This window comes from Columba livia, chromosome 1, assembly GCF_036013475.1.
Source record: "Columba livia isolate bColLiv1 breed racing homer chromosome 1, bColLiv1.pat.W.v2, whole genome shotgun sequence".
Taxonomy (NCBI): Eukaryota; Metazoa; Chordata; class Aves; order Columbiformes; family Columbidae; genus Columba; species Columba livia.
Window position 1 is genome coordinate 58,890,322 of NC_088602.1, and position 12,641 is coordinate 58,902,962.

General features: G+C 38.2%; 1 protein-coding gene across 1 annotated transcript; it reads right to left on the reverse strand.

Annotated features, from left to right (window-relative positions):
* Positions 1-415: 415 nt before the first annotated feature.
* On the reverse strand, positions 416-12,039 carry SLC10A2 (solute carrier family 10 member 2). Its single transcript, XM_005509986.3, has 6 exons — positions 11,545-12,039; positions 8,267-8,385; positions 7,032-7,120; positions 4,766-4,941; positions 4,015-4,172; positions 416-2,924 (listed from the first exon to the last, which is right to left on the reverse strand). The coding sequence occupies exons 1-6, from the start codon at positions 11,964-11,966 to the stop codon at positions 2,791-2,793; spliced, it is 1,098 nt and encodes a 365-aa protein (XP_005510043.1). The 5' UTR covers positions 11,967-12,039; the 3' UTR covers positions 416-2,790.
* Between the last annotated feature and the right edge of the window lie 602 nt (positions 12,040-12,641).

Here is a 12,641-nt window from a genome sequence, read left to right on the forward strand (position 1 = left end):
ATTTGTTAGCCTGAACATCACTGCATTATGCTTTTAAATTGCACATTCTGCAATGTCCCATCCACAGGTTGTTTCAATGGATAGAATACTGCTTAAAAAGCATCTGTGACTAAGTGATACTGCTTCTCTTTGAGAGAGTCTTCATGCTGAAGAATGTGACAAGAGAAGATGCTGAGCAGGTTAAACAAGCTGACCCTGCAAGCTGGGTTTTTTCTTTTGACAATACCAAGACAACTACAACTGCAAGGCTGGAGGCCACCAGCCTCCTTTGGCTGAGAAGCCCATATCTCAGCATTTATATGGCTAACAGACAAAGACACATAACATCTTCCTGGAGACCTTTGGGTAGGGGACACAGCTCTCCCCAAAGTCCCTTACACTGTAGTAAAACATCTTCATGAGTGGTGGACAGACATTGAAGTTGTTGAGACTCCTGCAGCTCAAGATTTAGCAGCTGTCACATCAACATAACCCTGCTTCTGGCAATATTAACAAGCCCTGGGTTTTTGTTTTAGGTTTGATGCGCTCTAGAGACATATGTTGGTTAAGACTTCGATCTGGCTTTGCTTCACATAAAGCTTGGGACATAAGACCCTTACTAGGTGTAATCGTAATGGCTGCAGAAACTGCCGCCTCCAACCTTCAGCTGGGGCCCTAAGTGCACATATACATTAAAAAATGTATATAAAATATGTCATCAGACATCCCATGTTCATTTAATCTACATCATTATTAAACATATTAATTTCACATATGATCTGAGGTGTTTTTGTTACATCTCAAAGCCATAAACTTCGTCTGCATGTTATGTTTCAGTCTCAGTTCTTTCCACCTTAAATTACTCCAGTGGGCAAAATTAGAAATAGTTTCTGACTTTATTCAGTTCAGTGTTTATACAGTTGTTTTAAATACACACACACACACATAGTACAAGCAAGACAAACTATTATTCTTCCATACGTTTTGAAAAACTTCTTAAAATATACATGGGAGCATTGAAATTTAGCATAGGGAAAGAGTAGCATCTTGGTGTGTAAGAAAGGCATGATCATAACTAACTTCTGCTGCCCATTTTTTGATGGAAACGGGGTAAGACTTTTACCACAGACGTTACAAATAGCAGCTTATCCTTTTCTTTATGAATGTGTTTTTTTACCTTTATGATTCCTCCATAACAGACTTCACTACCTTTTTCTTTTTAACCTTCCTTATAGAAAACATAGCGTGCCTTATTACGTGCTAACTCCTACTAAGTGTTCCACTCCTTGGAAGTTATGGCCACTCTGAATTTCCCCTGAAAGCGAAACAGCTTCAAGCCTCCCAGAGCTCAGGCACATTTTGAGACCCTTTCCCCCACATATGGTAGATAGAAATAGTTTATTCTTTCCTTAATACACTTTTCTGTAGCAGCGGGAAGCTATGCGTCTGGAACTCAAATTCCACGATTTCAGTTGTGTTGGTAAAAACTCTGCCACATTAACTCGTAATGCCTCGGAAGGTCCACTTGAATATGACAAAGAGGTGTATAGTTTCCATTTGTTGATGGTTGGCTCATTCTTAAATTTTTTGGCCAGACGACCTCTCACTCTTTTCATCTAAACTTCTCTGGACGTTTTCTGTACATAAGAGCTACGGGGCTAATGATACTGAATGTATCCACAAAAAATTAAAGCTGCAAAAAAATTACCACACTGTTTCTCTTAGAATTATACTCATTTTCTCCACACGCTTAAGATAGCTCTTCGTATGCTCTCTTGGATTTTCAGAGACAAATAATGTTTACATCCAATTCTTTCTTTTGGTGGTTCATATAACTAAAATACTAAAGTTATCAGCTACATCAGTGTCTGTATCTAATGTCAGATCAAATTTATTGAGTTCATAAAATAACAAAAATATATAAATCTCTACAAGCACTGTTGTCTTATGTTAACAGTCATGAAAGTAGTCTTGGATGAATTTGGGTCAATTTTGTTCTACTTTCAAATTTCTGCCCTTTCTTACAGCAGTTGATAATTTCTTAGGTGTCCAAAATCTCTGCCTGCTCCTTTATATGAATCTGCCACACTAAAATTGCTCTAGGCTTATGCCCTCAGCTTTGTCTCTCTGTTGATGTTTCCTGCACAGACTGAAGATGGTGTTACTTTCTAATTATTTTTGGGAAAAAAAGAATTACAGTCATAAGGTACGTTGCACTTGTTAAAATTATAGCTTTAGAATAAATTAATGCTTCAAGCAATTAACACAGCACAATGACTTTAGTGTGCCCAGACTGACCTAAATGAAACCTTATTTCATTATTAGCTTGTTCCAATTTCATGGTTGATTCATGCTCAGTGAAAGTCCTGTAGTCTTATCAGATCTTCCACATCAACTCCTGTTGCTGCTCAGGCACTTTTACAAGATTTCTCCTTGTTTGGTGTTGGCGCTGAGACTAACAGATGCATTTGAAGGATCATGAGCTGGAGTTGGCAGTGTAAATATCTGCATTTTTTTTTTTTTTAGCAATAGCCCACCTTTATTATGCTTTTCTTTAAATAAGCCGTAATAAAACATTAAATATATTTAGGGAATTATCTTCAAAAACATATTCTACAATTGTGGCAAAAACTGGGTTCAAAATCAAAGTAGAAATCTTTCATAAGTTAGTAATTTCAAAGTCTTACTGTACAATATAAGCAAACCTCCTTTTGTTAAATATTTTCATGAAGCAATGGCACGTGAAAAAACAAGTTTTAAGTAAACCGTATATCTTATATCTTTTCAACTAGTGGGAACAGAGGTAGTTGTCTATTTAGTCTCATTTGATACAAATCCTCCATTTATTTGAGCTTGTGATGGTGCTGATTTTGAATCTTCTTTTTCCTCTGTTTTCTCAACATCTGTCTTTGTTTTGACCCGCTGTCTTTTGTAAACACGGTAGCCTGGAAATTTGTGTATATTTAGTATTAAATAAAGATATTATAGCAATTGTTTGAAAAAGACACTGTAGTAACATGTAGCCATGCAACATTTTCCTTCCTTATATTGCCAAAACATTCCAATGCCTTCAGACATTTTCTTTAAAGCGATATTTAACAATTTTATGTCAACAGCACTCATTACTGGAAAAGTTTGTTTAGAAAATAACAAGGAAAATATTTTAAATTATGCATTTGGTGTTTGATTGCTTTGTGTTCCTGTTGCGTGCAGTGAATTTTAAAAGTACTGCCTGTCTCCCTTGGGAATCCTTTCGGCTCTTGGCCAAGTCTCTGGGACCGACTCTTACTTCTACGTGAGTCCTGTTTGTCAGGAGCTGGGACAAGGTATTCTGTCTGTTCCCAAGCTGTTGCCTGCCAGAGAGGTCAGAGCTGGGGCTGGACCTCACAGGCTGCATCCCTGGGGCAGTGCTCTGATGTTGGGTAAGGCCTCTGGTTTGGGAGTGGGAGCTCAATAGTCACAGCTGGTTTTAGAGGTGAGCAACAGAGACAAGGTCCCAGCCCACAATGGGTTAGTTGTAGTAGCAGCAGTGCTACGTGGGAAGAAAAAAGAGACCTTTACCTCTAATGAGAGGTATTTTCTCACATTAGCTGTGAGAAATTACCTGTTCTCTCAACAGCTGATAAGAGATGCAGTTTGTGCACACCTGTGGGGATGGCCCTGCTGTGCAGTTGTATGGCCAGGCACCCTGTGGTGGTGGAAGAAAACACATTTGCTCTTCCTTGGCCAAGGGATATAATAACAACTGTGTGCTCAAGCTATTCTCATGTGCCTGGTTGTAAGTGGTGGAGATCCCCTCCCTTGTGCTGAAAAAAAAGCGGTCTTCCAAATGTTGAACTGAGCCTTGTATATTCCTCATTAAGTGCAGGTCACAGCACAGTGGTCGTGCTCAGTAATAATTTGGGTCCTTATTTACTTAACTGTTTTCTATTTGACTATTTTTATCCCTTATTTTTTTCTCCATATCCATGAAAAATGAGACTGACAGTATTAATGATAATTATAATGATATAACAGAAATTATCTATACTTTACCTGCTAAAATTAGTAGTGCAAACAACAGCTGGAAAATGCTGTAGATGAGTGGGAAAGTAAACATCAGTTCAAGTTGTTCAGGGCTGAAGGAGAGCTGTACTATAGTTGAACACAGCTGAGTGTTTTGCATGCCTGTTTCCAGAGACACTGTACGACATCTGAAGGGAATCATACAAAGACAACTGTGAAATAGCAACCTGAGTGTCCTTATGCTTTTTAGTAATCTGGATAAGCAAGAAACATACAGTAACTGAGAAAACAGTACCCTTAAGCTCAAGTAGTCAACAAAACACCCTACAAATCATGTGGGTGTTATCACCAGAACAATTTATGGCAGTTCAGCAATTGTAAAGGACGGTACTCCAACTTCAAGCTATGTATATTATATTCAGTAAAAACCACTGTCTCCCTTTCTTGTAATTATATTCTAAATTGTTGTCTGCCTCATACTCGTGAGAAATTTTACCACAGTCCCAACCAACTTATAAATCAGATCTGTCTTGTCTACTTCCTTTGAAGTGCAGGACTTGGGTACACAAGGGGAAGACTGGAGGAAATAGTACAGTTAAAATCTGTAAATAAAAGTGGGCACAGAAAAGTTTTATCTACATATAGTATCCCAGAAACAGGGTTGGGGAATGAGTGACTCTGTGGCGTAGCTAATGTTTAGGGAGCATTCTCAGCATTGATTAATCATTATAGAAAATCTTTAACAGCTGAAATAAGATCTTTATAACAGAGAAATCTATACCTGTGCCAAGCCAGACCAGCTATGCGGGCCAGAAGGAATCCCAGAGAATAGCCAGCTGCAGGAAATATGGTGCCAATGATCCATAACTTGGGTGATATAATCCAGGAGCCTTTGTAGAGTATTCCCCCAACCACAGCAATGAGCACAATGAGGACTGCTCCCACAATGGAACCGATCTGTGAGGGGAAAGAGGAAGGACTGAGTGAATGAAAGACCCTAAAGAGATTTGGTGGCATCAAACATAGTGTCAAACAGAGCCGTGAGTGTCTCTGAGTCAATGAAACATCTTATTAAACATAAAATCTAAAGTTTATGACAACATAATTCACAGCATGCAAACAGATTAGATAGCTTCAATTTTTCCCAAACAGAAAATGTATGATGTACTTCAATATGTGACTACAGATATAGATCAAGGCACAGCAATAATAGGTATCTATAGCATATACCTATAAAGCTAGTCTCTTGAAGCCTTAGCTATAATAGTACTTAGAGTTGGAGATTAAAAATAACCCCACAGGTGTGACATGAGTGAGGAATAGTGCACAAATTAGAAAAATTTTCCCACGTTGTTGGGAAACTGACAACCTTATAGCCAATAAAATGCTCCCACTTCTTGGATAGTCACACTTTAGGGCTTAGTACAGTATATGGTAACTAGATGCTAGATCATTAGTGACAGAAAATTTTTTACCAAGTGGAGTAAATCTTTAATGTAGTTGAAAGTTTGTATTTGAAAACTGGCTGCTAGCTCATATGACATTTCTTAGTCACGGAGCTGATCTTATTTCCTGCACCTGAATATACAGAGATCCTCACCTCTGCTTGACAAAGGAAGTGATATCTCGCTCTTTTGTCAATACCCAAGTGAAACATCTGCCCTTATGACATATATTGCCAGGGATCTCACCGGCAGACTTCTGGGGCTAAGCTTAGGAGAATCCAATTCTCAGCTAAAACATAAATTCCCATTGAACTGACTTCATCATTCTTTGGCTGAAGCCTTTTTAAGAGCACTGAGTGAACAAGCACTTTTGTTTGACTGACCTATTAACCACATGCACCTAGGAAGAAGAAACATGGTCTGGCCATGACAAGCTCTTCTGTTTCATCTGGAACACTGTCTTTGTGTTCTTATTTCTATTTCTCACTGTATGGACCTTAATCTGGCAGCTATGGCTCAATATTCACGTGATGCTTCATTGTCCTATATAAAGCAAACTGTCAATGGACCCTGCTGTGGGTTGCTCATCCACTCAGAAAGAGAACTAAATGTTGTTTTGCTGAGAGAACAAGTAGAGTGTCTTTTCATGTGAGTTCAAGACCATACTTTTCCCTTAACTGATTAAACATGAATAGTACAGTTTTGAAACCAGCACTCAATAGTACTTAAGTTCATAAGTAAGCTGTGAACGCATTTTAAAATACAACACAGTAAGTTAATAATTGAAGAAAATGAACTGGACTTAAAAGGACTTTGTTTTCTATACTACCTGAGCAGAGAAATGGTAATGAAGTATAGGTAGAATAACCAGTTGCCAGATTAGTTTTGTTTAAGAAAATTTAGAAAATATATGTTAGCATATATATATAACCATAATATATGGCTAACAAAGGCCAAAAGTACTCAGTATATCTGACAATCACTTTAATCAGAATGATTAGTTTGCTGTTAACATTAAATGCAGCTAAGCTCTTATGATTATGATTATTATTATTTTGGAGATAATATTTTTTGCCAAAAAACCCCATATTTTTGATGCATCTGAAACTATCTTATAAACACAGTTGAATTTTGTGAATAGATTTTTTTAACAGTTGGAACATTTTCAAAATCTATTTAAATAAAAATTGACTTTACACTCAAAATTGCCCCCAAAATCAATAAACTGGTTTAAAAGTAGATTTTTTCTTTGATTCAGAATGTTTTAATTTTTTATTATTTTGCAGAGAAAAACTGCTTCCAGTTGACCCGAATGACTTTACTTCCCACTTCAGTTCACATTATAAACTGAACCCAGTTACTAACTTAGTTGTAGCCAAAGACAAAAGTAGGCTCTTTGGATAATAATGGTTTCTAATAATGTATTCAACTCATGCATGTTTATGCAGGGGGAGAGCAATACATTTCTGCAGCATCTCATTTGTTTTCTGCTGAAAACTCTTATGAAGTCAGATACTAATACTATGAATGTACTGCTTCAGTGGTGCCTCTAATTCCATAATTTGTCCATAATTACTAATGCTTCAGCTTTATATATCCTACCTTAAGTATGATTTTTGCTTTACTAGGCCATTTGTGGTTAACATACATTCCAAATGAAACAGGAATAACAAGAGCTACCAGTGAAATTCCTGTAAAAAAGAAGAAAGAAGACAAGTTAAGCCCACGTATCACGCAGAAGTTCATGACAGGAGGACAGACACAGTGTAGAGAGAAGCTGGGGATATGAAACAAGCATTCAGAGGATGTTCCTGGTATGCGCACCCGAGAGCACGCATGCACAGTCTACCCGCACCTGCCCGTTTGCTTTTCTATAGAGTCTGTTATCTTTGGCAGCCTGTTGAAGCAATTGCCATTCTGTTGAGCTACATGCTCATTCACCTGTGTCAGAAAGGCAAACAGAAATTTGAGCGTGCTAATCATCACTATCCTGTGATGAGAGTAGCTATATTAAATGTTCATTTTGTCTGCAGGTGTTTTGCTACTGTACCATATCAAACCCAGATTAGAGCTTCTTTTGTTTCGGGCTCCCCTCTCCAGTATTTATTTTGAAAGCACAAGCAATGTATGTGTTGGGTTTTTTTTTCCCCAGGACAATGGGAAATGAAGGATATGAAAGTGACTCTGCTGTCTTTTAAGATTAGCACAACATGGAACCACTCTTGATAAACACTAGGGCCATGACTCTGCAAAGCACTGGAGCATGTATTTCTAGATAGTTTGACTATTCTCTTTTTGTAGCTGGATAAGATTTTTGACAGGAAGTCAAATGAAGCCACTACTGGTAGAGTAGATTGCAGCTTTTCAAAGAGACTCAGCAGTTTTAATCACTTGCTTAATTATCCACATGTGCTTAAGTACTTTGCCAGATTATGGCCTCAGCACTTAGCACTTGGCAGGATTGTGCCTTAAAGCTGTTAACAAACAGTTTCATTCAGGGGACACAGCTATTCCTGTACAAATTATTTTATATTCTTATTCAAGTACCATGCAGGTCTCCAAACCATTTGGAAAGAAAAACATGCACAACCTCATGGTAAATATCTGTACCATACTTATTACTTCAAGTCTTTGTTCTGTAGAGCTGTTGATGACTTAAAGTGATCTAGGTTCATAATTCCCACAGAAGATATTAGAAAGCAGGAGGATGAGTATTTTTTTAAAAATCTATGGTCATTTCTTCATGACTCTGCAGGACTATGGTATAAAGGTGGTTGTTACTAGAGGGAGGATAAAGAGGAGATTCAGAGGGGAAAGTGCTGGTTCACTGGACTCACCAATGCTGTCATAAGGTAGTACAATTGCATCAGAATCAGTCCACATCTTGGTGTAAACAAAGAGGCAAAGTGGCATCATTCCCATTGCAAACACTGTGGAGCAAGTTGTCATGCTGATGCTGCAAAGAAATTGGTTAGAGTCACAGTTCGTTTTGTGCTAGCCTATAGTCTTTCTTATTTTCTTCTTATGACTTAACAGCTTATAAAAGGGTGGGCAAGAAATGCTGCTGGCTACAGTCAATTTATGCTGTATATCAGGCTAGAAAAATGCTAAATGGAAGGAACGGCTTCTGTTGAAGAGAAAGGAACATAAAATATCAACGTGTTCTGTTGCCACAGAACATTAACTTTCAGAGCAAAGGAGGCAGTCAGACAGAAGGCCATCAGGAAGGTCTGTTGGCAAGTCTGTCTGCATGTTGTCTGTCTGTCTGGCTCCTGAGAGGGTGGCAAGCTAGACAGGGTCAGATGGACATCAAATAGAGCTTTCCATTTTACCAGCAGTTCTAGAATGTTAAAATTTCACTCCAAAGTCAACAGCATAAAACAAAATTATTTCAGCGTTTAGGATGTGTGATATAATAAAATACACATTTCTGGCTTGTTTTGCTCTAGGCCAAAGAGTAGGTGCTGATAATTACTCAGTGAAGCTGAGCATAAGTATAGTTACTTCTTTAGTTTGCGCAAAGACATTTCTGGTTCAAAATATAAAGCCTTGAAACCATCAGGCCTGATACACCTTGCACTAAAAGATACATTCTGCTGTAGGTATGAAGAAGCAGAAAAATGCAAGACAGCTAAAATAAGGAGGAAATTCTCAGAATTTGAGTGGAAAAAATAAAATTGTGCCTACAAATCACACTCCTCTGACATAAAAATAATGAGTATTCTAGGTAAGGGACTTGGGAAACTTCCTTATGAGCCTCAGTTCTGATTTCTCTTTTGTGTTGTTTGCCCCCAGCAAAGGAGCTACTGACCCTGTCCCACCAACTGGAAAGATACAGAGAAATCTAGAACAATTAATACAGAAACCACAGGAATATCTGTATTAATTTTGGTTCCTGTCACTCTGCTTCAGTGTCATTGAACAGAACTTTGTAGGACCCTCTAGTAAGAGAGTTCCTACACACAGAGAAAAAAGAGCCATGGGTTACATTTAGTGTCAGGTGAAGCCCCAAATGGATAAAAGAGCTTATTTTTCCTACCTCTGTATTTCCTGCATCTTCGTACTGTCCCTGTATCTACTACGTCCTGCTCTAAACTCTGCCTGTTCTCTGACCTTAGTCCCTGTGCTCACAGAAGCTCCCTGGGGAGCCATCAGCAGAGGAGATGGTGCTTCAGAAGCAGTTGTTCTTGTGAAATGTCAAGAGATGTCAAAAACAAGTGTCCCTATGGGAAGCTTTAAAGGATATCATCTGGGTGTGAGTTACTAAGAAAGGTATAAAATCTCATACTTCACCTCCCTGTGATTGTATGAGCAGTAGAAAATTAATTCCTGCTCTAACTTGTGGTCTATTTGCACTGTGATGTTTTGAAGTGGGACTGTAGACATCGGTGATGCATTGTCATGTATAAACATAAAATGTTATTGGTAAAGAGAAAAACCTTTCTCTGACATGATGGGAAAGCTTTCTATAATGTTGCCCTGACTCTAGAAACCAGCCACGCTACTTATACTGTTATTCTTCTATCAAGAACTGAAGATGCTTGCGTTGGTGTACATCCCATATCTCCTGGTCCCTGAATTACTGTCACAAAGGTACTGACCAAAAGTCTTTGACTTCTTAAGGTAAAGGTCTTTACCTGAAGCATAATCTTTTATAGGTATTCTGAATTTGCTTTGTGCTCTGCCAGTGTCACGGGATATAAACCCTACTCATATTTATAACATCATCAATTTGGATTTTTACTACTGAGTTCAGTGGTGTGACTCTGAACATACAGAGCTGAGAAAGCATAGTTTAGATCAGTGTATTCTTCCTGGGAAAGATTAAGACAGAATTTCAGACTTGAGCTGGGTATCTTTCCATCTGTGGTTTCTTAGACCTGTGTTTATTTAAATAAAGTGCCTTACAGTTTCTAATATCATAGGTCTTTCCTCCATAACGAGGAAGCTGGTGATTAGCAGAGCTGACTTCATACATAATTTGGAAGCAGGCATTACATTAGCACCTGTATGTTACAGAAAAGTCCATTATTTTCAAGGGATGGAAAAAATGTCTTATTAAAGCTAGAAATATTAACTTTTTTAGCCTATTTGCCTTAGCTCCACATCTTTCTTACTTCTATTATTTTTTCCATTTCTATTTCAGACTGGCATGATAGATTGGATGAATGCTCCAATTTATGTTACTCTGTGGGAAACAGAGAAACGATCCTGTTTATTTTAGAGCAAAGTAATTGGGATATAAAAATAAAAAGATGTCTCATTTTTAAAGTTTGTTAGAGTTAATGAACTCCCCAGAAATTTGCATCAAGAGTAGGGTTCAATTCTCCTGCATGTTTGATGCTTTAGACCATGCCAAGTGCCTTACATATCTGTTTCTGAGTTCAGAGGGCCCCGTCACTGAGACTACCACACTTAGCCACGAAGGAGTTTTTTTCATTGTGCCCTGTATATGGAGCTGCCTTAGTCAGTGCCTTCTAGCCTGTAAAACTTTCCCTCAATTTGAAGACTTTGCAAAAGGTGTCAGGAGTAGATAAAATTACCACAAGGGATTTTCATTTACATTAGTTCCTGAAAAGAAAACCTCTGCCTGTCTGTTCATTGTATAGAACACAAAAGGAAGGAAAATATTTTTCCAACAGTGATCTTTTTCAAGAAACGTTATTTAACAACTATTGCACAGCCCCTATTTTGTACACAGGATTCAGGTCCTGAAATCCTTTTTACTTTTTTTTTTTTTTTTTTAACTATCCAAGATCTTACAAGAAACAAAACCATAGAAGTAGTTCTAACTTGAAGAAAGATTTCATAATCTTCAGTATTTTAGAAGTCTTCTTCAATGCTGTTTTCTGCAGCATCTAAAGGTTTACAATAAAGGCATTTTCTAATATACAGAATTCTGTTGTGCTGTCTTCCTCACAAATGCTCAATGAACCAAAGATATTTGCTGCTTTGCTTATATTTACTACTATTACACTAACTAAACATCTTTATAAGAAGGAAGCTCCACCAGGCATAGGGCAGGAAGCTAAGAAAAAGAATCAGACAGTTCTTTTAAACATAAAGTTTATACTGTAGAAAGTACATTAACTATCTAGAGAATGGCTGCCCTTACCTTAGGTCCATGTCTCCATCCACCCAGTAGGCAATGACATTGGAGGCTGTGCCCCCTGGACAGCATCCCATGATCATCACTACGACAGCTTGAATAGGAAGCACGTTAAAGGCCAGAGACAACAAGAAGGCTGTGAGAGGCATAATTCCAAACTGGCAAAGGAAACCCACAAAAATACCCCAGGGCCTTTTTATGTGGGCCCAGAATTTCTGAAGTTCCACATTGCAACCCATGGAGAACATCACCAAAGCCAGCATGATTGTTAGAACAGCACTTAAAACTACGCTCAAAGTTTCATTAAAACTATCTTCCGGTAACACACAAGATGTGCCATTGCAAATAGTAGCATTTGCTGGACAGGCCGTGGAGTTTTCTGCCAAATACCCAGCATTAAATTGCTGGGAAAAAAGGTATGTCTGCATTTTGAGATGCAGAACTGCTCAGTACATCCGAGGCAAACTTTAAAGCCTGTGTAAACGGTTGTTTGTCAGCGACTCCTTTTAAATGATCCAGGAAGCAATAAAGTGCAATAAATACTCAAACACTGTTACTATTCTTGAAGGGTTTGGCACAGTGCTGATTCATATAGTTATAAAAGTTGCACTTGCTCGGTATGGTAACAATTAATCATTTATTCCTATGATGATGAGGAATCCCACATCAAGAGAATAGCTGTGTTAATATTTAAGGATGTAAAGGAGGATTGTGTTATAGCTAAGCACATGAAATGAGAATCACAAGAGGAAGAGAAAGCTCAGACTTCATTATTTGAATTTCTTGCATGCCATCAGGACAGCTGCTCATGCATGCATTGTCACTGGCATTACAGTGGTCTGCGGAGCTGAAAGGAGTCACTGAGACACAAGAAACCACGAACAGAGGATCCTGAGCTAGGATTTGAAGCTGCAACTCTTGCTAAGTGGTGCAGCATTTACCAGGGCGCAGGGTCCCATTTGAATGTGGTGGGATCCTCATTTGATTGTATTTCTAGTATAATAAAAGTTACGACTGGTATACAGTGATCACTCTACCACAGGACTGCCTGCAGATTTGGTGTCACTTTTGGCTCCTAAATGCAACTTTTAGGTAATCTTTAG